Raw genomic sequence first — 24,023 nt, forward strand, 5'->3', positions numbered from 1 at the left:
TAGTGGATTTGGCTTATTAGATACTAGCTGAAGCACAAATTTAGTGACTGCATCTGACTACTTACTTATTAAGCAGTTAAAATACTTACTTTGTTGTGACTGACTTTGACCTTTTTGATATTTTCTTTAGACAATCTGCTTCATCTTGATTCATCATCATTCCAGGATAGTGGTGTCCTTGGGTCTCTCTCTTGACACTGATATGGTACAGAAGATTTAAAATCAGGTATTGTTTTGGGTCCCTCTTTCCTGCTAAGGTGAAATACACGATCTAGAACTGAAAGCATTATTTTTTTCTTTCTCTTACATGATTTGTGTTTATATTTTGGTTCTTTCAGCTGATGTTCACAAGGAATAGAGTCACGTGATGTATGAAGGCAAACACATACACTTCTCTGAGGTTGACAATAAGCCCTTGTGCTCATATAGCCCCAAACTGTGCAAGCAGAGGCGACTTAACGGCTACGCCTTCTGTATCAGACACGTTCTGGAGGACAAGACTGCCCCCTTCAAGCAATGTGAATATGTGGCCAAGTATAACAGCCAACGCTGCACCAACCCCATCCCCAAATCTGAGGACCGTAGGTGAGTTGTGGTTACCCATCTGCAAAGTGGGAATTTAATGGGACATAGACATGAGTCATGAGTTTTCTTTTAAGATACTGTGTGGTTTCAGGGTGAGAGAGGAACTGGCCCGTGTGGATTGAATTCCAGGATGTTCCTTTGAGGGTTTTGTTTTAAGACCAGTAAAATTTATTTCCTATGGAAGTCAAGTATGCAGAATGGGGCAGTTTTTGGGAGGGTTCCTTGCTTTTCTCAAATTCACTTTGCATATCAAACTTGTTACACAATACCTGCTGTTCTATTTAAATTGCTTTGTCAACTCACTGTATATGCTCTTAAAAAAGCCTGCTTGTTTGGACAAAAGCACATTCCTGTCTGATTTTTCAGGACAAACAGTTGAAAATGCTACCTTTTGGGCTTAGGAAGCAGTGACACACAGGGATCAATCCAGAATTACAATTTGGTGTTTGTGATTTGGTATTGATCCATGGTGTTGTATTACTGGCATAAAATAATGATTACTTGACAACAGATAAACCAGCTGGGAAAGTGCTGTCCACTCCCTTTCTTCTTTGTTTTCTTTCCTTCCTCTTGCCCAAATGAAGTTGCTCAAGGTACCCAGATACTAAATGCCTTGCAAGAGCTCGTGCTCGAAGCTGGGAATTCAAATCAAATTTCCTGAATTGCAGTCCATCCTGTAACCATGAGAACATTTTTCCTTGCTCTTCAAGACTTTGTGAACACCAGTCTCATTGGTGTTGCATTGGTGAAACAGCAGAATTGGTCTAATCTTAGTTGCCAGGTATATATGACTTACATGTTTTAGAATCATTGTTGGAGATTTTGCCTGCACACAGCATTTAATTCATGTGTGTTAACTATCCAAGGCTTGTTCTGTTAGAAAAGATTTTTTTTAACCTAAAATACAAAGAGAATATGCCAAAAAATAATCAAACTACTATTCATTGACCTTTCATGTTATTAGCTACCATTCACTAACCTTTTGCATTATTAGCAGTGTTCCCACTGTGCCCTACATATAACTTCCTTCCCAGCTCACAGCTCTTGCTTGTCTGAAACAACAGTTGGACTGTGCTCTAAATTAACTTGCAGTTCACCTGCCATTTCAGTTGAGGAGACTGATGAAGTGAGAAAAAAACCATGAATGTTTGTCAAAAGCTCTAGGGCAAATGCTCAAATGGCACAAGATGAATAACTATAAGCTGTGATTTGACAGTCGGTGACTGTTTCTTTGCTACTGAACAATTGAGGCTCTTTGGAAATAAGCTTACAGAAATGATCATAGAAATTGCTAGTGCCAATGGTATGCTGTAATTTCAGATGCAAGAGCTGACTGAGCCAGAGTTTTTTTCACCAGGGGTCATACTTAAAAACAATAGAAATGATAGGTACTTAATGACACAGTTTTAGGTCTCATATGTTCCCGTGGAATTTGAGATTTTTCTTTACACCTTGAATTGAGTTCACACTTTTGTTCTTTTTGATTTTTCTCAAGTTGAAGTGAAGTGTGGTCATGACATCTGGTGTATGTTATATTAGAATAATTCAGTTGCGTATTGAGTGTCATATTACAGTACTTGAAGAGGACAGCAGGTGTCTGAAGGAGAAAATAAACTTTTAATTTCAAATGAGAGGATGTGATAGTTTGAAAGAATATTTTAAAAGGCTTCTCAGGGCAGAGTTTAACAGTAAAATTTAATTAGTGCTAATGATAAGACTATGCCTGCTCTAAACTTGTGGGGGTTTTGACAGGCAAACCTGTATCTCTTAGGAGACTTTTTTCACACTCTGTTCAATATAAAGATGTTTGCTATGTCTGAGTTCTTCACTTGTAGGTTTTAGTTTTCTCTGTACAAAATTACTGTCAGATGGTCATTTTGTCACAGCGTTACACGTGTAAGCAGGCTGTGTCGTGTTCTGACAGCTATCTTCTTAATATGGTTTTAAGGATCATAAAAAATAAAATGTCTTAACTGAATACACACATTATATGCCAAAGGCTTTGTAGTCTGCCTACAGATAATTTTAAAAAAATTACCACTTGACCTCAGACAAGCGAGGTGTTACCAGCCACAAAGATGTTTAATATGTTGCCACATTATTGGATTTCTTATTAACCATTAGCATTCTACAAATGAAATAATTTAATAGTGCATGTCTTCACTGTTTTATTTGAAGTCTAGTTTCTCTGTCCTGTTTTCGTAAAGAATATATATGGGATGATACAGACAGGGGTTCCCTGTCTGTATTTCCTTTGAATGTATCTCCTAATCCTTTTTTATCCAAATCCCCCTATAGTTAATGAGGTTAAACTTAATTTTTAAGTATATGGTTATTACAGTTTAGTTGGGTTAAGCACCATTTTACCTAATTCTTCTCTTTCAAGAGAATCTTTAAATATTTTGTTAATATGCAAGATGCTCTCCAGTTTATTTGCATCTTCCTTTAAGTGACAGAACCTGATACACGTCTGGGATGTACTGGGAAACAGAATGCAGTTGAAGGTGGAAAATCTCACTATCTGCATTGTTGGCCTCCAAGTGATATGGGAAACTGTCCACCTGAAACCTTCAGAACTCATCACCTTTTGTGTGCTTCATGTTATGATATTTTTAATGGCTGTCAATCTAGTGCTCTTACCTGTATGTCCTGACTGCATTCAGCTTTGCTTGCACAAAATAAGTGTCTTTGGCACTAAGGAAGGGGGGGAAAAGCCTATATTAGATACTCAATTTGATTAACTGTCAGCTGAGAATAACTCAGAGGCAGGTGACAGAGTGGTAAACAGAGCCACCAAGACAGGAACATTAGAATTGGCTCTTGTAGGGCCAGCTTGACCCTAAATGGTTTTCATGCTCAGAGCTATGTGGAAGGGACTGTGCTACTTGCAGGTACTATTCCAGTCTTCCCAGTAATCTGTCTTCCATGGAACGTGAACTATGAATGCTTTCTCTGGCATTACTTTTGATCCAAAGATTTTATTGCCTTTAATCAACTAGTTATGAACTGGTTCTAGCAGAGTCAGCCTCTGCACCAGGCTCTGTGGCACCATGTAAAGTCCGAGCCAACCATGGCCAACTAAAAAGTCATCCTGGTACCTGAAGGATAGGGAAGTGGGAGTACATGTCTGGCTCCACATGGGACTGGCTAGAGTCTGACAAGGCCAAGGTTGAGTTGATGCTAATAAATTATGCTTAGCCAAAACTGACTGCGTATAATCTTCTCTACCCAGAGAAGACTAAAGTCTGTCGTTTGTTTTATTCCAAAGTGTATCAGTTTTGGTTGTGCTGAAAGACAGAAAGTTGATAGACAAAGCCTAACGTGCAGAGCCAAGTCTGCAAGTTGATGTGATCTCTATTTTCATTATGTTGTAGCCTAGCATCTGCAGGTTTGTGTTCAGAGGTGATGCCTGTGTAAGATAGTCTTGGCTTTCAGTGGAGCAGTATGGTCAGTTGCAAGACCAAAGCTTTATTCTCTACCATATAAAAATTATTCTGTTAGAGTTAAATGAACAAACAAAACCCTTAATAGCCTAAAACTCACAAAATGTTAGCAAGCTTTTACATTTTTATAGATTTGTTCACCTTTTTAAATTTTTGCTTTCTCTTTGTTTTTCACAATGAAAACAGCCTAGCCAGTCTTACCTCCTCACATTGGCACAAGCATAAAGTAGCAATATTTAAGTTATGAACGATATAAAGGAAGCATTCACATTGAGCGAAACTCTCTTTATATTGGAATGAGGGGAGAAATGTCCCTTGTTCTTTTTTTCCTGTCTGTTTCTATTATTTTTTCTTCTGTCATACTAAAAGTGCTGTTGTAACTGATCCCAGTCTTGTTCAAACAAAGTCTTTAAAAAGTTCTTAATTTTAATTATGGGAGTAGTATTCTTGACTTTAAGGGAAGCCTTATTGAGCCCTCATTGTATAATTTTATTTTTAGAATGACATCCCAGTAGGAATTTACAATATTCCAGTGTATTCTACTAAAGACTTGCCTCATCTGGATTTAGTTATTACTTACAACTTAATGTAATAGAGGGGTTATTTAGACAACAATGAGTAGAAGTACTTTTCAGCCTTTTCTGAGTTGTGAGTTGTTATGGATGTGGTTCCCTTGACAAACTACATATATGGAGATCATCAAGGAACATATGATATGAAGTTGCTTTTTCTTTTTTACCTTTTATGGACCCTCTAGAAGCAGTTCACACTGTGTCTTTAGGAGAGGGTCACTGGACTGCAGTGGTAAACTTTTTTGGGGGTTTGGTTTGGGCATTTTTGCCTTCTTCCCCCCCCCACCCCGAAAGACCAGGACTAAATTAATTTTAACCTATTTGTTCAATAAAACTTAGTTTTCTCAGATTATCTTGTCCATAAATACGTTGATGTAGATGTCACTGTTTCTTAGTATTGTGGCTTTCTTCTATGAATTGCAGGTTATAGATGGATCCTGCAAGGGCTGGAGTCCAACTGCTAGTGGCATTCTACAGAGGCAGGAAAGCCTGCCTGTGTGGAACAGGATCAGATCATAGTTCTACATTTCTATCATCTGCTTGTTTTAATCAAACAAAAATTGTTTACTTCATAGCATGTTGCCTGTAAGCATAAATAGTAACTCTTCTCCTTTTAATTTTCATGACAAAATTTTCAAACGCTTTTTCCCTTTTTTTTTCTTTTTAATTTATTACTATAGCATGACTTTAAAAGCTTTTTTATGTGAGAAGAGCTTAAACTCCATGTTTGTGGATTTTATGTAATGCATGTTCATGGCATTGAGTAAACGTTTTCTAGCAGCAGAGAATTTCTTTTAACCTAGATTTTTGTTTGAAGAACATTCAGCTAATCCTATGGCTTCAAAATTCATCATGTTAAACTACTAAACCAGACTTTATGCTACTTATTCTTTAAGTGCAAATAGCAACCCTTCTCAGCAGGTGTCTCTGGTGAGTTTGTCCATATAAGAATCTTCTCTCTGCTACAGTAAAATTCATAATAATAATGTGGACGTTGAAGAAAACCTTAACTACTTCCTGTGAAAGTACAGCCAAATGAAGGGAAGTAGCCTTCAGTGTATTTTTTTCTTGGGAACTTTTGAAATAATTAGAGTTAATGGCTTGAATTCTTACTGGTTTATTTAACAGACAGTCCATTTGTTTTGTTTGCTTGGTTTTGTGAGTTTTTACCCTATTAGATAGTAAATATTTTGAATGGTTGCGTGTGAATCTCCTATGAGTAATGAATGAAGACTATCTTCAAATTACAAATTGTCACATGTAAGGGTTGTTTTCTGCTGTAGTTGTGAACACCACAGTTATCTGCTGTGTTAGAAGCAGTTGTGTACACTTGTAAAACCTCTTGTGTTTTGATCTATATTCCCATGAGATGGGTGTCTGTAGGTTTCCTTTTAGTGATGTCTGTTTTCTTCAGAGAGGCATTGAATTAGTAACTGTCTGCTTTTACTTTTCAAAGGTACTGCAACAGCCACCTGCAGGTACTTGGCTTTATACCGAAAAAGGAGAGGAAGAAAAAGAATGATCCCATAGAGGATGTAAAGGTCAGGCATCAGATGGATGCTGTGGCCTTCAGTCTGACAGTGCCCACCCTGGCCTTGAAGATGCCCAATGGACTGGATGGGATGTCCCTCTCCCCTCCAGGGGCTAGGCTTCCTCTCCACTACCTGGAGGCAGAATTAGAAGACCCCTTTGCTTTCAATGAGGAGGATGATGATCTAAAGAAAGGGGCAACAGTGAGGAAAAAGTTGCAGAGCAAGTTGGCTCAAAACCGGCAGCGCCAGAGAGAGACAGAGATTTTAAAAGTTCGCCAAGAGCACTTTAGCCCTCTTCCTGCACCTTTGCAGCAGCAGCAGCCTCTGCAGCAGCAGCACTCCCATCTGCCGCCTTCATCAGCTTCGTTAAAGCCGACAGGGCTACCGCAAGGCGTAGTCTGCAAGTCACCTCAACCTCCGAACACCAGCCTACCAATGCAGGGAGTGGCACCCACCACACACACTATAGCACAAGCCCGGCAGTTGTCTAACAAGAGACCTCTGCCTCTCCTGCCACCCGCTAGGGCACCTGTCACGGACCCTCCAAGGACTGATCGGGTCCTCATGAAAGCCACAGCCTTCTCTCCGCACTCATCTTGCATGAGCCGGCTACAGAGACTGGTGAAACTGTGCACTCGAAAACAGCAGCTGGACACTGATCTGTTTCCACATTTAGGTGGGTAGAGAATAGATGCACTGAAACCGTACTTTTTTAACCTGAAACCAAAAGACAAAAGGGGAATGTCTTCCTAACCGTGTCCTACATTTGTGTGTGGTCCTTGCAAAATAACCTTGAACTAGGTAATCTCTAGCCCTGTTCTCTATGAAGGGAATGCCTGAAGCTGTTACATATATTTTGTGGCGTTTTGGTTGCTTGTTCTTGTTAATGTTCTGTTAACCATTTAAGAAATCAAAATGAAGCACAGAAATCATTGCTTGGGTGATACAGACATCATATAGAAGATTTGCAACTTGATTATTAAGAGTGGTATCAGCTGTACCTACGTGAGCGGACAGGTTTAGGTTGAGTGTTAGATACGTGACAAGTGCACATTACAGAATTAGTGCAGGTCCAAATTTCGAGTTGACTTGTCTGGGAAAATTGGAGCACAAGAGAATTTTTTCTGACTGGGTCTATTTGTGTACAGAATGTACAAGCACAAGGCTACTGCAGTGGGGAGCTATTTGGAGGGGTGGAGGCTTGTCCACATACCAGTGCAGTAATAGCGTTCTTCTTACTTGTTATTTAGAATCTGTAATCAATTTCTGCCTGAGAAAATGTAAGGAAATAGAACCCAACTTGCTGCTATGGTAGTAGTAGTGCTTTGTAAAGCTTAAAAAAGGTAGCTGACATTGTGGCTTGGGACCGATTATGAATGCAGGCCTAGGTAGACCTAGCTGTCCTTGTTACCACCCTCACCCTCCAAAATGACTTTTCTACTTAGTTTTAGATTGTACTTTCCTAATAAATAAAATACCAAGGGGTAAAAGTGAAACAGGAGTCAGTGTGTGATATTAGAGCAGGAATGTCATTTATGACGTTAAAAAAAAAGACTTCAAATAAATCCGATTGTTCTTCATATAACATCTTATTTAATTGCAAGCATCTGTATTTTTTGCTATTTCAATTAACCTTTCTAATTTGTCATTAAGATCTGCCCTTTGGCACTCATGGGATAATTTGCCTATTTGTTCAGAAGATAATTGGCATCCCATAGCATGTCTCCAAAGCATGTTGTTCTTCAGAAAATTGCTTTGATGGTCCTATATATAATGCAAGTCTTTTGAGAAATGCCGACTCCAGAGGCACTTCTGAGTATCACAGTTGGATAGACTGCAGAAGGATGACTTTCTGTGTTTAATAATTACATTAAGTGGTGGAGAGAAAACATTTTCACAAAAAAGAGGCATAGTAAAAAACTGATTAGACCTGTAAATGTACAGTTATGCAGATGCATAAATGTGTACAGAATCAGAACATTTTGTATTGCCAAAGTTACAGAATTCACATATGAATCATGTGAGAGTGGAAAATGTATTTGGTATTAGTTATTTATTCATAATATACCTTAATGTTAAAAGCTAGCTATTGCAGTTCAGAGAATTTCAGGATATCTGGTTTATGATAGATTAACATTAGAGGTGACTGCATGAAATTAAAGATACAACCAGGATGTGTATCTACAGCACAGCCATATAATTGGATGTTAATGTAACTGCCATTTTAAGTAGGAGTATAGCTATAATGTGGATTAGATTTTATTTCTTCCTTTCTGCAGTAACCATTGGAAGCAAAAAAATGCATCCTCAGATTTTATTTTTAAACTTTGGGTAAATAATTGGTTACAGGCTATCAATTGTGGGCATCTTTATCCATTGATTAAGTTGTTTTTTCATTCTGTTATGGAAGAGATGACAGTAAAAAAAATATTTAATTTGAAAGTATCATTCTAGCATTTTATCAAATGTCCTAAGATATCTTAGTTTAGTTCAAACACATATCTTAAAAATAGAAATGCTGAAAAAATAAGCAAAAGGTTTCTGATATTTCTGGTTCACGTTAAAATACTGCTTCTAAATGATGGAGGCACTTGGGACGATCGTATTCCAAGTGTGTCTGTGTGTCTGTAATTGTGGAAGTAGGTGACCAATTACTGATGCGTTTTCCAAATTAAAAGCATCTAACTTCAGAATCATCTCAGATATAGTTAGTTAGTTTATTTTTAACAAAAATAAAACGTTCCTTAACTCTGTCTAAATTGCTGCTCCATTTTCAAGGAGCACACAAGAAAGTGAAAAAGTAATAATGCTGGCTTGTAAATACAGCTACTGGATTTTATCTGCCTGCTGCAAGAAATGGACAAGAACTCCACTGCATGTGGGAGAGAGAGTAGGAAAAACTGCAAAAGATGAAGCCCCAGATAAAATGTTCCACTTGAGAACTTACTGGACTCTTTATGGCTATCCTGTTTAATGATTGTGTTTAGTTTTACTAACTGAGGCTGCTGGTTCATACAATAAATTGATTCTATTGCATCATCATTAAGCAAAAGCTGCTCAGTAAAAGTTTGGGAGTATTTGCATGGGTCCCTTTAGCTCTCTTTTCATGCTAATATGAATTTGGCAGGCAAGTACAGAGACTAAACAGAGGAACATCCTGTGTTAGCTGTGTATCTCTGCCCATGCTGCTCTAACTTACAGTTTCTCTGTTCTTCCTGTGTTCTGGTGCAGAGCAGGGGTCAGAATATAAACAGAATTTAGATTGTATACTATTACAACTTAGCAGGTAGTCAGTTCTTCATGGCAGGGCCTTCTTTCTAGATTCCATGTGCTTGGTATGAAAGCGATAATCTTTTTCTGAGGCTAAGAAATCTGGTGGTGTTTCTTTCACTGCTTACAGATAAAGAAGCCAATCATGTTTTTGAAAGAAAAACTTAGATCTTACAAAAATCGGTGCATGTGATTTGCACACTGTATTAGAGCTGCTGTAATTGATGCTACTACACAATTTAGTTGTGCTATACTACACATTCATCTTTTGTGCTGTAGGTTGCTCAGAGACTTGTATGAAATAGATACACTTTTCATTCAGATTTCGTGTTTTCTATTCCATTAGGGCTGGATTGGTCTGAAGACAGTGGAGAAGAGTTGGAAGATTCAGAGCAAACCTCCCCCTACCAGGTTGCATGGTCTATCCGAGAAACCCTTGGCTATGAGAGACATGAGTGAGTATGAGACCTTTAGTATTCATGGTAGCCTTGAGGGAGTAAACAAAGTAAATATGAGCTTCACTTCAAGTGGAGTCAGTGGAACTTAGGCACTTTTTGGAGTGCTTTGATGAAACAAAGAATTGTTTGAACTCATTTGCTTGTAAGAGCTATGAAACAGTTTGTCACCTTCTATCCTGGTTTCTGCCTAACTTAGCCAACTGCATAAAGGTCTCTATCAGAATGATGCATCAGGAAAGAATTCAAGTTTATTTACCTAAATGTAATTGAGTTTAGTGTAATTTATTCATGAACTTGTGTGCCTGACTAAGTAGTTATTTCCTGAATCAGATCCAGTAGGGATTTACTATTGGCTTCTTGTTCCTACTATGTGTGAATAACTTTGCTAGTAAACTTGCTACATTCTACTCATTAATCTTTATGGTAATTGTGTAGGATGTTGTTTTGATGTGTTTTTTATGGTATTTCTTTTCATAATTGTGTTGAATAAACCTTTGTCAAGTAATTGGGAGTATTGAAAGGAAGTGATGTGATTGAAGGGATAAATAGAGCAGGTATTAGCTGCTGGTGCACAAAGCCTTACGGTATTCTCCATATGCTGCTAAGTCATGAATCTGAACTGGCAGCAGGATATGATAATATATGTCTATTAATGTAAATTTTAAGGTGCAAAGTTGAAGCAAAGCATTCCAAGCATAGTATTGTTATGAACCTGAAGCACATTGCTAACAAAAGGAAATTGAGGCCTCAGTAGCACTTGATTGTAGCTTCTTACATGATTCTCTTTTCTTATGCACCTGGGTATTTTGATGATACTACAACTCTTTCCTGTTTGTTTAAATTTTTGAATATCACAGTTAGAGTAGTGGTGTTAATGAAATGTTATTTTGTTGTTACATGGAGACTCTGAAACTTACCAGGACTTCTTACTGTCTTGAAAGATTGTCCACAAGGTGAACAACAAAGTATCAGTCATCAGGGCAGACAGCAGGATGCTAAATACTGAGAGCCTTCAGTGAATCAAAGCTTAATGATTTCTGTAATGAGTGACGATCATTTTTACGGCATCAGGAGTCCAAGAGAGAGTGAGCTTTCACAAACAGTAGTTTTAACTTAAAAGGCAATTTTAAAATAATCTGGTCTGGGAAAATATGAACAGACTTTCAGTCATCATATGTAATTCTTGAAGCAGATATGTTCATTAACTTCCCTTACACTCTTCGCTCTTCGACATCTGATCTGGTTCTTCGATAGATCACTGGGGTTTTTTTGTCTTCTATTTGTCTTAACTTTCTTTAGATTCTTCCTCCCCTTTTCACATAGTGAGAGAAAGTAACACCTTGTCTTCACATTTTCTGTTACATTCTAGCATTTTATGCACTTCAGTTAAACACTGTCTTAACTAACTCACAATGGATAAATTTTAGTATGGTACTGCATGCTTTTGTAATTCCATCATCCTGCCCATTGCTACCTCTTCAACAACTTCCTTAATTTTGTTGATGGATAAACATTGATACATTCACTTGACGTCAGTCTTTGAAAACTTTTAATTCCTATTCTGCAAGCTTCTTTAGAGGTTTTTATTATCTGAACTGTTTGCTGCTGATACTTTTGCAACATGGTCTGTGTGCTGATGAAGATTAATCAGTTCAGACTATTTCTTGGGCGATTTGTCAAAATGACTGTTTTGCTATTATGGTTGTGCAGACTGGTAGCTAGCTACTAACTTCTTAGTCAGCCAATGACTTGTTGCCTGAATTTTGGAGGCTAATTTTACCAGGAAACCAGTGAAGATTGTCTTCCCAAACCTTTAGTTTCTGAAATAACTTACCTAAATCAATGGAAATTTACTTAACTGTTTTTCATAGTAAAATTAAAGCTAATGTTTTTCTGGTCGTTTGTATCTGGGCTTGTGGTTCCTGTGTGAAAGGGGTTACTCCACCAGCTACCTCTATTCTGTCCTTTTTCATTTGACTCTGTGGAAGACAGTGGGTGGGATGCTTCTTGGAGCAGATCAGTAAAAGCAAATAGTTAATTTCTGCATTACTGGACAACTTGTTCTTAGTATTTCTGGTTGTGTGATTGTGGGACTAATCCTTTATCTTTCTGTTCATCCTCTTCTGTGATACTCTAGCTGATCTTAAACTTTGAAAAAATCAGCAGATGGGTTTAAAATTAATGTCTAAACAGTAATACATTTTTGTGTTCACTTCAAGCCTTTTAATCTGTAAAATTCATGCTGTTGCAATCACCTATGGAAACACAAGCCAGATGTTTGCTTTTATTCTCTGCTTTAGTTTTGAATGATTGAGTTCCAGTGGTCACAGCATTCCAGGAAGCAGTACTTTAAGGCAGACACAAGTGTTTGAGTTCAAATAATAGTGCAGGAGTTGGCACTGGGCACAGCGCAGACAGGGCAGCTGGAGGGAGGCTGATAGGAGCAGCAGTTCTGAGGGAAAGCAGGGGCTGTTCCCTGCTGTAGATTAGTGAAGCTTCTCCCCTAGATGACTCAATTACTGGGCCTTGTAGCTTAGAAAGATAAACAAATTACTTTAAAACAAAGCTGATTTTCTTTTCCTACCCTGGAATACAGATAATGTTTCAGGTTATTTGAAAAGGGCGTGTAAAGATTGGAGTCCCTCCTCATAGTAGCTCACTCAAGGAGCAGACACGAGCACTGTATTGCTAGAGTGGAATTTAGTAACACCAAAGAACTAGAAGAACTAAAAGGAAAAAGGGAACATTATTCAAATCCCTCCTTACTGAGGGTTTTGAAGTACAGTTACTGTGGTGTCTCAGAGTAGAGAGCATGTTCTGCTGGTGCCCTCATGGTGCCTGGCTGCTCACGCTACCCTTTTGCTTTTCCTTTCTGGTGCTCCGTGCTCCTTTTGTTTTCTTCAGGAACACTCAACAAAATTTCCCCTGGTATTTATGCATGACAGTCTTAGAGGGAAGAAGCATTTTGGATTATCAGATGGTTTGTGTGCTTTCTCAGACATCTTTTAAAAAATGAAATGCCACGTATTCAGTTAAACTTCAGAAGTTACTTATGTATGCAGCTTAAGAGAATGAACGAAACAGATGCTGGTAAGCTTGTCTATGAAGGGAAAACAAAAGTACCTTTTCAGTTCTTGCCTAGTGGGAAAGAAAAGAAGGAAAAAAAAAAGAAGAAAAACAACCCAGGAGGTGTTACTGTTAATTTTTAGGCATTTTTGGACATAAAAATATGATTAATCTTACTAGCCTGGAAAAAAAATTCTGAATAGGGTTTTAAAAACTCTTTGCCTCAGAATAAGCCTTCATCCACTGCAGTTATGATTCTTTGTCTTGGATACATGCCTTCCTCTACTTAAAAATAATCTCAAACTGCAATTAAGACATTTTAACATCCTTCTGTTTATTTCAGTAGAGAGGGAAGTTAAAAGTCTCAAATATAAAGACATTTGCATTAGAAAGCATTCATTCTACCTAAAATAAACACTTTATTTTTCCCCTAAGAAATATTTCTTATTTGTAACTGTATTTAAAATTAAATCAGTATGTCTACAGTTTTGTTTAAATATCTTGGCCCAGAGCAGTAATGAAATATCTAAGACCTTAAACTTACCTGTATCTACCTCATCCCCTATGCATTTCTCTATTCTATTAATACATCAGAAAGAGGAAAATCTCTATTAAATAGCACAAAATTAATTTTATCTAAATGGATTGTTTTTCCCAATAGGCATTCTTTCCTAAGAGATTTTTTAAGATATTTTCCTTTTCAATGTGACATTTTAAACATTACATATATTAACTGCTTTTAATAAGTTGTATTTGTTACTAAGCATTTAATTGCAGAGGTTAATTACATGTAATTCATGCTACTAGAAAATAATTGTAATCTGTTTTAACAAACAAAATACATATTATGGTTTGTTTTACATAATGCTTTATAAAAACGTGCATTTGTGTCAAGACAGTGTTTGCTTCTGTGGAATTTTTATGGACAGCCTTAGTGGAGATGAATGCAACCTCTTAAATTTGGCTTGTGTGTGAATGGAATAAGAGTTTCCAGAAAGGAAAGCAGGTCTTAGTCATATTGCCTTTCAGGGACAGCTATTCTGCCTGCATTTCTGTATCTTACTTTATTTAGTAAGCGCCATGGCTCATTTCTTGCATCCCTTCTATCATGAGCTGTTTCAGCTCTCCTTTGCACAGGTTTAGATATCAATTCACTCCAGTCTCACTGGCCAAGTGCTACAGTCTGAACCTTGGGAGCTTTTGTCCTGCTTCATTTGTTTAGACAAGCCAAGATAAATGGGAAAAGGCTTCCTCAAGCAAACAAAGAATTAAATCAGTCCTTCATCTGGTCATTGCTTAGCCCTGGTCTGATTTTTCCCTCCATAACTTGAAGTTAAATGTGAATTTCTTCTCCATGGCTGCATAGCAGCTCAACTTTAACTCTGCAAACAAGGGAAAAGCAGTATCAACTGCTCACTGCAAGAGTGTGTATTTTGGTTTAGGAAGGAATACACCACCTGGCAGAGTGAAAGGAACTGGAAACAGTCATCAGATTTGGTATCTGTTAGAATTTGACCATCTTTCCATCATGACCTTTCTTCAATAAATTTCCACTACATAGTTCCCCACCCTTGTCCTCTCTGTTTATTGCACTTTGGTCTAAGAGTTTATCTTGTTTGCTGAGGCATTTACACTAAATAAAGGTTAGCATTATAGGTTATTTTCTTTTGAATAACAGACTCCGGGCATTTAAGTTAGACTTGATAAGTTGACGTAATCTCTAATGATGACATAATAAGGAGGGAAAGTACCTTTAGAGTTCAAAAGGTTTCTGTTTTCTGCCATTTCTCAAGCATCCCTGCTTGATTGCAGTCTTTGGATGTTTGTGGGACTAGAAGATGGATGCCAACTTAAAAATTGTGAAAGTATGAAAGTAAAAAATTAGCTTCCTTAGAGAGAAAAAACAACCAACCAACCAACCAAAACCTACAAGAAGACAAGCAAAACCCCAAAAAGACACAAACAGCCGAACAAAAACCCAACCCCACACCAAACAAATAAACCAAAAGAAACAAAGACAGAAAAACCCCAACCAAAAAATCAAAATCTGTTTGATTTATTTTCTCTCCTTCAGGTCGGATGAGGACAATGAAGATGACAGGAGTTCCAGGGTGACCAGACTTTGCACTTACTTCCGGCAGAAATACAAGCACCTCTGCCGCCTGGAGCGGGCAGAATCTCGTCAGAAGAAATGCCGGCACACACTCCGGAAAGCCTTGCTGCAGGCGGCCAGTAGAGAGCCGGAGCGTGCTGGGCAACTGATACAAGAGCTTCGAAGAGCTACTTGTGCTCGTACCAGGTTAGACCTTCCCCTCTGACTGCAGTAGTAACTCAGGGTCTGGACAGGGTGGAATGCTGAGCTCTGAAGCTGGTAGGTGTACACGAGGCAGAAAACCCATGACCTGCAAATACCTATCAGTAGAATAAAATAAAGATGGCACACATTGTTTTCTGTGAAGGCAGGCATTCTTCAGCTTTGCAAGATGTGAATTGTTTGTTTAGCACTATCTGGGCCTAATTTCTTAAGTGTCACAAAAGAAGTTAGTGGACTACTACAAGTTTTCCTTAATAGTTTGTCTGTGTATCTGATGCTTTACTAAGTCCAGTTCTTTAGAAGGTGTGCAATCTAGTCTGCCGTTCTCTGCTTCTATTCAGATTTCATTTTTCAGACAGCTTTCTCTGAGAAGTCTGTACTTCCTCTTAATTATCTTCGAAGCAAATCAAACTTAGCTCATGCTTTTTATTAGATTTAACTCAATCTAACATGAAATGAAACTTGGCAACAAAACAAATATCTTCTAACAGCTCTGAAGGTTACCTTCTGTGGGAATTCTTTTTAGATAATGTCAACATCCCTCCAGCTCCTGGCATACTGACAGTTGGTTGATTCATATTTGTGCAGAAACAGAGTAAGCCTGAACCGTGGCATTGTCTGGGGTGTCAGCAGCACCCTTTTGCTGTTGTGGTTTTGCTTTACAGGATGTATGACTGTGGGGGTAAGAGGGGCTACCATGAGAAGCTAGAGTAGGACACTGAGAGTGTATTCTGGTTATGGGATGCTTTTGTTCATGTACAGTGGGCTGTGGCTGGAGGGTTTATTGTTGGGGAGGTGGAGAGATGCTGAAGAGCTGCTCAGTGGTGTTATGCAGAGGTACATTACTCGTTTACGTGTAACGTGTTAATGTGTCCATATTTAAATTACAGCAAAACCTTGCCAGAAGTGGCAAGCTCTTGCTGTTTTTTTCCCATGATTTTTGCCTTTTATTAAGCAAAAAATACTATGTTGTTTTGGGTAGACTGGCAAAGCCAGGTATGCCCATTGTCAGTGCTCCAGTTAATTTAAGTAACTACAGGGTCTTTTCAGTTATGAAATTTGTCACAAGGGTAATATTGCTAACTAAAACTTTGCTCAGTCAAAGTGCAGTCGATGACAAAAATGGCTGAAGGAAAAGAGTCAGGCTACAGACAGCTTTTTGTCAACCTAGAAAACAACGTGTACAGAGGTGAAAGCCCTGGAATCGCCAGCTTTATCTACATGAAGGTGACAAATGCCTCAAGAGCAGGCTAACACCAAGCGAGCTGTGTAATGCTTGCAGTACTCATCCACATTGCTGTCTGGTCGCCTGCTTGCAGCTCAGGCTCAAAGCATTGAGGCTGTGCTGAGGAAGCACTCAGCTCCGGGCACCTGCTGGTGGATTGGGCTGTAGCACGTTGATGAAGGAGAGCTTTTACCCATGTTGAGCACGCTCAGGTTCTGCCACTCCAGAGCTCAGTCTAAGTTTGTCTGAACACATGCTTGCATGTAAGCTCTGGGGATGCTCGGCATGTTTTGATTTATGAACAGGCTTGGACATGCACTTGACTGCCCATGTAGGCATACCCAATACATTGTATTCTAAAGATTGACCTCATTTTAAGGGTCACCTGTGTTGACACTCACATCATGCTGTCCTTGGCTCTGTTGCAGGGCATTCTAATATTTACATGGTAGTAGCACACAGCACCTCTCATTACAATTAAGGTCCTGTGAAATAAACAACCTGTTATGGCAGCCACACTTTCACCTGTCATTGACATCTATTCTGTATCCCTGTGTAGAGTCTGGTAGTAGTGTGCACCCATCTGGATCATAACACACACATGTGTGTTATTATTTTTCATCCTACTGTGCAATATGCAGCGCAGTAGTTGTGCTAATAACCACTTGAGACGGAAATTTTGTCTCTTAACTCTTTTATGCTTTTTTTTCAGCTCAAGCCAAGTGAGGCAGAGAAATGCAGAGCCAACAACCTGTAGTGGGACTTCGAAGGGAGAACAGTGTGCTAACAAGGCCCTTCCATTCACCAGGCATTGTTTTCAGCGTATCCTCTTAACTCTCTTGCATTCAGGCATGGAAGCTGTTCCGTTTCAGGGTTTTCTGCTTGTTCGTTAGATTTTGCATTGGCAAGTAGGTTTTCAACAAAGAAATACATATTGGTAGTGTCTCATCAACTACTTGCTTTTAATTCATCTGTGTGATTTGTGTCTGTAGACAGTAAAGATAAGTAGTTTGCTACTGGCATCTGTCATAGTCACATCATTTTTACACTGTAAGCTGCATTTAGTGGGAGCAAGAAGCCTTTACAAAAGCTATTATCTTTCACTAATGATTGGGTCCAAATCATGGCTTTCAGCCTCATGGCTTTCATATAGTTCTTGGTAGGTTCCAATAGGCCAATTAATGAGGCTTTCATACAGTTCTTGGTAGGTTCCAAGAGACCAACTACTATCAGTGGTTTATGGGAACAAGTTTTTACATGTAGTGTAAAAACATGGCTTACACTGACTAGAAAGATGAAAATCTAATACTTTACACTCTTTAAAGAAGCAAAATAGAAGAAGTTACAGAATCCATGTTCTAGATGAGGAAGAATTCCTAGTGCTTGGGATTTCAAGCAAAGCCTGAAAAGGGTATTAAGAGTCAGTGAATGAAGACCACAGAAAGGAGGGAGCATATTATACATTTGATTCTGAAGACTATATGCAGGCAGAATTCTGCCCTGGAATACTTAAGAATTCTGCAGATTTTGTCTTTTTGGTTTTTAGCTGAGGAGTCGTTGGCATGTTTGTTAGAGTGACTTCTTTTGATGGAGCTTTTAAGTGACGGAGGTATTTTTTGTATATTTTGTATATTTTGATGGAGGTATTTTAAATGACTAGTACCAATCTATTACAGTTGCTAACAAACTGCAGCCCCTTTTCCAACTTTTTGGTTTGCAGATGCTTTGTTTTTCTTGGTTGATTTTTGCAGGACCCTTAAAAGTATTCTGAAGAGCAGTTGAAAACCTCTCTGAGAAAACATGATGGTGTGCAGCTGCATTTGGATTTGATTCATGCTTACGATTTTTTTAAATTATTTTTTTTAGAGTTCAAGTGGTTTTGTTGGTGTAGAACACAACAGAGAAGCCAAGACTAGTGATTTTGCATTTGTGCCCATCTTTACCTTCTGCACTTTCTCCTCGATGGAAAAAGTCTCTCCTAAGATGAATAGGCTCTTGGTTCTGACCTATCTCTTCAGGTCTGCTGTCTGGACTGTTGTGCAGGTTTTCCATTTTCTTTGTCCTTTATTTTGCATTCTATGAACATACATAGTGATGTTGAGGTCTGCGAACTGTTCAGGATGGAAGGAGTGCTTCTAATGTTGCTTGAGAAAACACAATGAAATATGTGTTTGATTTGCTGTAAGCCTGGAAACATTTTCACTCCTGCAGGGAATTTTTCTGAAGGAAATCTCAGCAAGCTTACGTTTGGATTTACTTGACCTTTCTGTCTGATTGCACATCTTTTTTTCAGAGGAGCAGGAAGGATCTTGAAACTTCTTTGTGCTCTATAGATAAATGCCAAGAATGTACCTTAAAAGATTGAATTAAGAAATACTCTCTTTAATGTTTCAGTGTGGATTGTCATTAGTCTGTAAGGAAATAGTCCTGTTGACTACACTGTTCCAACTGCTACTAGTGATCTATTGATTAGGACTCCAGGAAAAGGCTTCTTTTTGCTAAGAACTCATTAGTGAAATGGCTGCTTCTATGAAACTATCTCAATATATAATAAAGTCATTAGGGATTCTGCATGAATGCAGTTTTTCACTTTAAAAGTTGAGTTTGAGCCTTACCTAGATTTGAACTTGAGTAACAAAGGTGCTCATTAAAAATAGCATCTATGGACAGATAGAATTCAAAGCTTTGATCTTAATCAGGTTGATAAATCAAAGGGCCTTCCTCCATCTTTGCCTTGTATTATTCCTGATGCAGAAATGTGCAGATATCTTACTGAACCGTTCTCAGCAGCTTTTCTCAAGTTGCACAGCCAAGTTTGCAGATGGTCAGCAGTGCTCTGTGCCAGTTTTTGACATTACACATCAGACACCTCTGTGCGAAGAACATGCCAAAAAAATGGTAAGTACAAAGCCAAAACTGTAATTATTTGTCTGTTGGGATGATCAGAAGTTTTAACCCCAGTCTTTATATGAACTCTTGCGCTGACAACTAGCAAGTTTATGAACTTAAAACCTTGTATCCTTTTATTTTTCTTAAGAGGGTAAAACATGCCAAACATTCCCAACTAGTATGTTGTGAAAATCTTCTATATACTTTTGAGGGTATCATAAAGAGTGCATGAGAATATCCTTCATGGGAAGAAATTTGATTCATGTCTTGAATCAAGAAAGCGGAAATCATTGTGAGAAATCCTGTGGTCATTTTATCTGGGCTCAGTCCTGGCCCTTGAATCTGAATGTAGTATGGGTATGGTATGGTAAGAATACCACATCTCAACCACCTTCAGTACATGGACACCAAAATAGTTTCTAGAGGACATGTACATAGCAATTAAGAGCATACAAATAATGGGTTTGCTATTTTATTTACCTGCTGGTGACTAACAGAATTTAAGCTCCTTCAGGGATCTGTGGATCCCAGAGGAAAAGCAGTGGTCTACTACAAATTTAGAGAATGCAGAAATTAAGATTATATCCTCTGCTTGTATTCCCCTGATTATATTTCCCTCCTCTTTTTCAGAACAAAACTGATAGGATAATTCGCAAACCTACTTCTATCTTGCCTTTCCTTTGAGGCATTAGGCATAAAACTGCCTTAATTTTTGTTCTGTTGTTGGGTTGTTGTGGGTTTTTTATTGCTATTTCTATGCAGCCTCTCCAATGCTTGTGAAGTACGGAGTTTGATGGATTAAAATATGAGGGTCTGCACTACACAGATTTGTATGGGATTTTCCCCCTGTCCCAGGCAATCTTCAATGTGTCTCTCAAGGTTTACTTCTGTAGCACAAAATCCTTTGCTCTTCCCAGTATGATGGCAACTGAAAACTGATGATGGTCTGATTTATTTTTTAATTGGTCAATGACTGCTGTTCAAGGGCAATGTAGTCTTAGCTGTTTACCCACATCCTTACCCTAGCCTTACAATATTAATTCTGTTTCCTCAATGCCATCTCCCTTCTATGGCAGTGGGCACTTGAGGACGCTGGATTCAGCTGTTGCATGCTATTCCCATTATTACCAGGTTATAATTTTAAACTGATTTAATTAGAGTTTGCTATATTGATTTTTAAAGTGACACTGCGTGATCTCCTGTTTAGCATACCTCATAATTTGGTCTGTGTGATTTTTGCCACTGGGATCAATGAGAAATGAAAGAGCTTAATTTTTGTAATTTTAATATTTTTAATTTTTTACACCCTTGCCTGGCTGTAAGTTACCAGTCTGTCTTTCATTACGTGTCAATAAGTGTGGAATGACAGTTGGGAAAAAAATCAAGGAAAGTAATTGTTAGCATGCTCCCATTGCTATTGTTTTATTCCCAAAGGACAATTTCTTGAGAGGGGACAGCTCCCGTAAAGTTCAGCACCAGCAGCAGAGGAAACCCAGGAAAAAAACGAAGCCACCTGCACTTACCAAAAAACACAAGAAAAAGAGAAGGCGAGGCCCACGCCGGCCCCAGAAACCCATTCCTCCTGCAGTGCCCCAAGGGAACCTCACCATGCCTGCTAGTGTTTCACTGCCAGTAGAAATGCCTCACATACGGTCAGTGGTAGCCCTGCCTCAGTTTCCCACTGCTAACTTGAATGTTGTCAATGAGCACCATAGAAAGGTCTGATAATTGCTGTGCTGATAAGCAACTAGAGCAGGGCTAGAAGTTGCATCTCCATATGACTGTTGAAAACATACCTTAGAATGGGCTGTTCCAGATTTGAGCAACTACTGGATTTGATGTATAAAATGGCTTGCTTCTGATGCCACATCTTACGTATTTAATCAATAAGTTAAGTGTAAGCTTCCTAAAGAAACTTTCTAGATTTTTTTTTCCTAGATGATGGGAAAAAATACGTGGGGAAAGATCCACTGTAGATGGGTATGCATTCAGAGTTGTCATTTGGAGGATCCAGGGTTGAACATCAGTGACTAATGGTGCTTTCTGTCCAGGAGCCCCTCCACACCAGAGCTGAGTGCTGATGAGCTGCCTGATGATATCGCCAATGAAATCACAGACATTCCACATGACTTGGAATTGAATCAGGAGGACTTCTCTGATGTCCTGCCACGGCTGCCTGATGACTTGCAAGATTTTGATTTCTTTGAAGGTACCATTTTATTTTATTTTACGCTGATATGAACATCATGAGTGAACTGAAGAAGTCAGTGTTTTGAAAATGCATTTTGAGGGGCTCGTTGCTTTCCTGCAGAGGTAATAAACTCTAGACAAAGAAGTGTGCATTAGCTCTATTGTTTGTGAGCTCTAAAGTAAAGCAGACTTTAAGAAGGATGGTGTATGTAGTTCTGTGCTTGGTCTTATAATTACTGCTCTGAAAATTGTAATTGGTTTAGTATTTTAATAATTCATTTTACTGCCTGACAGTGTTGAAGTTTAATCAAGAGTATTCTCAGTAATGGCATCTTTCTGCCATTGAGTGGGGCTGGAATCACAGTCAGTCTCGGCCTTTGATAAAAGAAGAACATGAGAATAAAATCTTTAAATATGTTTTTGAAATTAGCTTTTGATCACAACTGTGCTGAATTTCTTGATTCTAAAGCTCAGTAGCTATCACATATAACAAAGAAATTAGAACAGCCTGGAACTGGGGTATGTGATTTATTTGGTAATTTTCTGATATGACGTGACATCAGACTGTGTTTGAGTTGAAATTAACCTAAATTATACTGACTGTATAGATTTTTAGGTCCAAACTGTAGTGTCATGAGAAGAAGAGTGTTTGTGGTCGATTTATGTTATTACAGCATTGAAGAAAATTTATTTAAGCATTTTTACTTTAGGTCTAGTAAGTTTGGGAGGTATTTTGTATTTAGTATGTGAAAGAGGGAGAGAGGGAATTCCATTGAAGAGGAATTGGTTTTCTTACTTTGCTTACCTGGCAAACGCTGGTGAATGTTTTCTGTAAGCCAGTCTGGAAAGTTATCATACAGTGCAGCTCTGTACTGAGCTGTCTGTACATCAGCATCCTTAGAGTGCAGGTGCCAGGCTCTCCTGAGAGGAGCGTGCTAACTTCTGGTGTCCCTGTTTCTGCAGGTAAAAATGGAGATCTCCTTCCGACTACAGAAGAGGCTGAAGAATTGGAACGGGCCCTGCAGGCTGTAACTTCTCTTGAGTGCCTGAGTACTATTGGAGTACTTACACAGACAGATGGTGTGCCAGTTCAGGAGCTGTCAGATAGAGGGATAGGGGTGTTCTCTACAGGTGCTGCAGCTCCAGGAATGCAGTCCTTGAGTCGAGAGGTTAACACGGATCTGGGGGAGCTGTTGAATGGGCGTATAGTACATGATAATTTCTCCGGTCTGGAGCTGGATGAGAACTTGCTCCGTTCTGCTACCTTGTCCAACCCACCCACGCCCCTGGCAGGGCAGATCCAGGGGCAATTCTCAGCCCCAGCCAACGTCAGCCTTACTTCTGCCACTCTGATAAGCCAGAGTGGTCTTGGGGAGAGAGCCTTCCCAGGACAGTTTCATGGACTTCATGATGGCAGCCATGCCTCCCAGAGGCCCCACCCTGCCCAGCTGCTGAGCAAGGCAGATGACCTGATCACCTCACGACAGCAATACAGCAGTGACCATTCACACTCCTCACCCCATGGAAGCCATTATGATAGTGAGCATGTGCCGTCTCCCTACAGTGACCATATCACATCCCCTCACACCACATCCTTTTCTGGTGATAATTTGGCAGCTACCTTCTCAGCAGAGATGCCCATGATGGCACAGCACTTGCTCCCAACTCAGCTGGATGTGCCACTTAGCGGGGTGGTCAACCCCAGAACTCACTGGGGAAATCTTCCTGTCAATCTTGGGGACCCCTCTCCGTTTAGCAACCTTCTTGGTGCAGATGGACACCTCCTGTCCACTTCCCTGTCCACACCACCTACCACCTCGCACTCAGAGACCACACAGCCTGCCTTCGCCACTGTGACCCCCAACAGCTCCAGTGTGCTTCCGGGGTTACCACAGACCAGTTTTAGTGGCATGGGTCCTGCCTCCGCTGAACTCATGGCCTCCACCTCCCCTAAACAACAGCTCCCTCAGTTCAGCGCAGCCTTTGGGCACCAGCTGAGCTCCCACAGTGGCATCCCCAAGGACCTGCAGCCCAGCCACAGCTCCATAGCTCCTCCCACGGGCTTCGCAGTGACCGGTGCCACCGCTACCAGTACCAATAATGCATCTGCGCCCTTCACCACCTCCAACTGAGCTTGTCTGCCTGGCTCTCTGCGGGTAGATGGGGGACCTGTGTTTTCTATCTTTCCTTTTTTTTTCCTTTTTCTTTATTTTTTCTGTCCTCCTTCCCATTTTTTCAGGAAGGGGTTCAGAAAAAAACCCCTGTTTCAGTACTGACCAGGGTTAGCCCTCTGCGAACCTTGCTGTAGTGTTCACACGTGCTTGTTATGCACCGGTGCTCATTTATTGCAGGCAGGTTCACTGTTCCCCAATAATTTCTTAAGGATACAGCACAGTTACTGGATATTGTTGATCTTAGCAGTAAGACCTAGAAATGGGAAGATACCTCAGATTACTGATGCATGTTACTGTTTCCTAGG

The 24,023-nt window shown here is 39.4% G+C and overlaps 1 protein-coding gene across 1 annotated transcript; it reads left to right on the forward strand.

Moving 5' to 3' along the window:
- The first annotated feature begins 367 nt into the window (after positions 1–367).
- On the forward strand, positions 368–23,676 carry INO80D (INO80 complex subunit D). Its single transcript, XM_054381329.1, has 9 exons — positions 368–585; positions 6,057–6,808; positions 9,749–9,857; positions 15,001–15,225; positions 17,178–17,287; positions 19,230–19,363; positions 20,789–21,006; positions 21,406–21,563; positions 22,508–23,676. The coding sequence occupies exons 1-9, from the start codon at positions 368–370 to the stop codon at positions 23,674–23,676; spliced, it is 3,093 nt and encodes a 1,030-aa protein (XP_054237304.1).
- Positions 23,677–24,023: the final 347 nt, after the last annotated feature.

Source organism: Indicator indicator, chromosome 5 (assembly GCF_027791375.1).
Source record: "Indicator indicator isolate 239-I01 chromosome 5, UM_Iind_1.1, whole genome shotgun sequence".
NCBI classification, from domain to species: Eukaryota; Metazoa; Chordata; class Aves; order Piciformes; family Indicatoridae; genus Indicator; species Indicator indicator.

Coding starts and splice junctions, on each gene's coding strand:
- INO80D (XM_054381329.1), top strand. CDS start 368: ATGTATGAAGGCAAACACATACACTTCTCTGAGGTTGACAATAAGCCC. Junction 586..6,056: donor CCCAAATCTGAGGACCGTAG/GTGAGTTGTGGT, acceptor TACTTTTCAAAG/GTACTGCAACAGCCACCTGC. Junction 9,858..15,000: donor CTTGGCTATGAGAGACATGA/GTGAGTATGAGA, acceptor TCTCTCCTTCAG/GTCGGATGAGGACAATGAAG.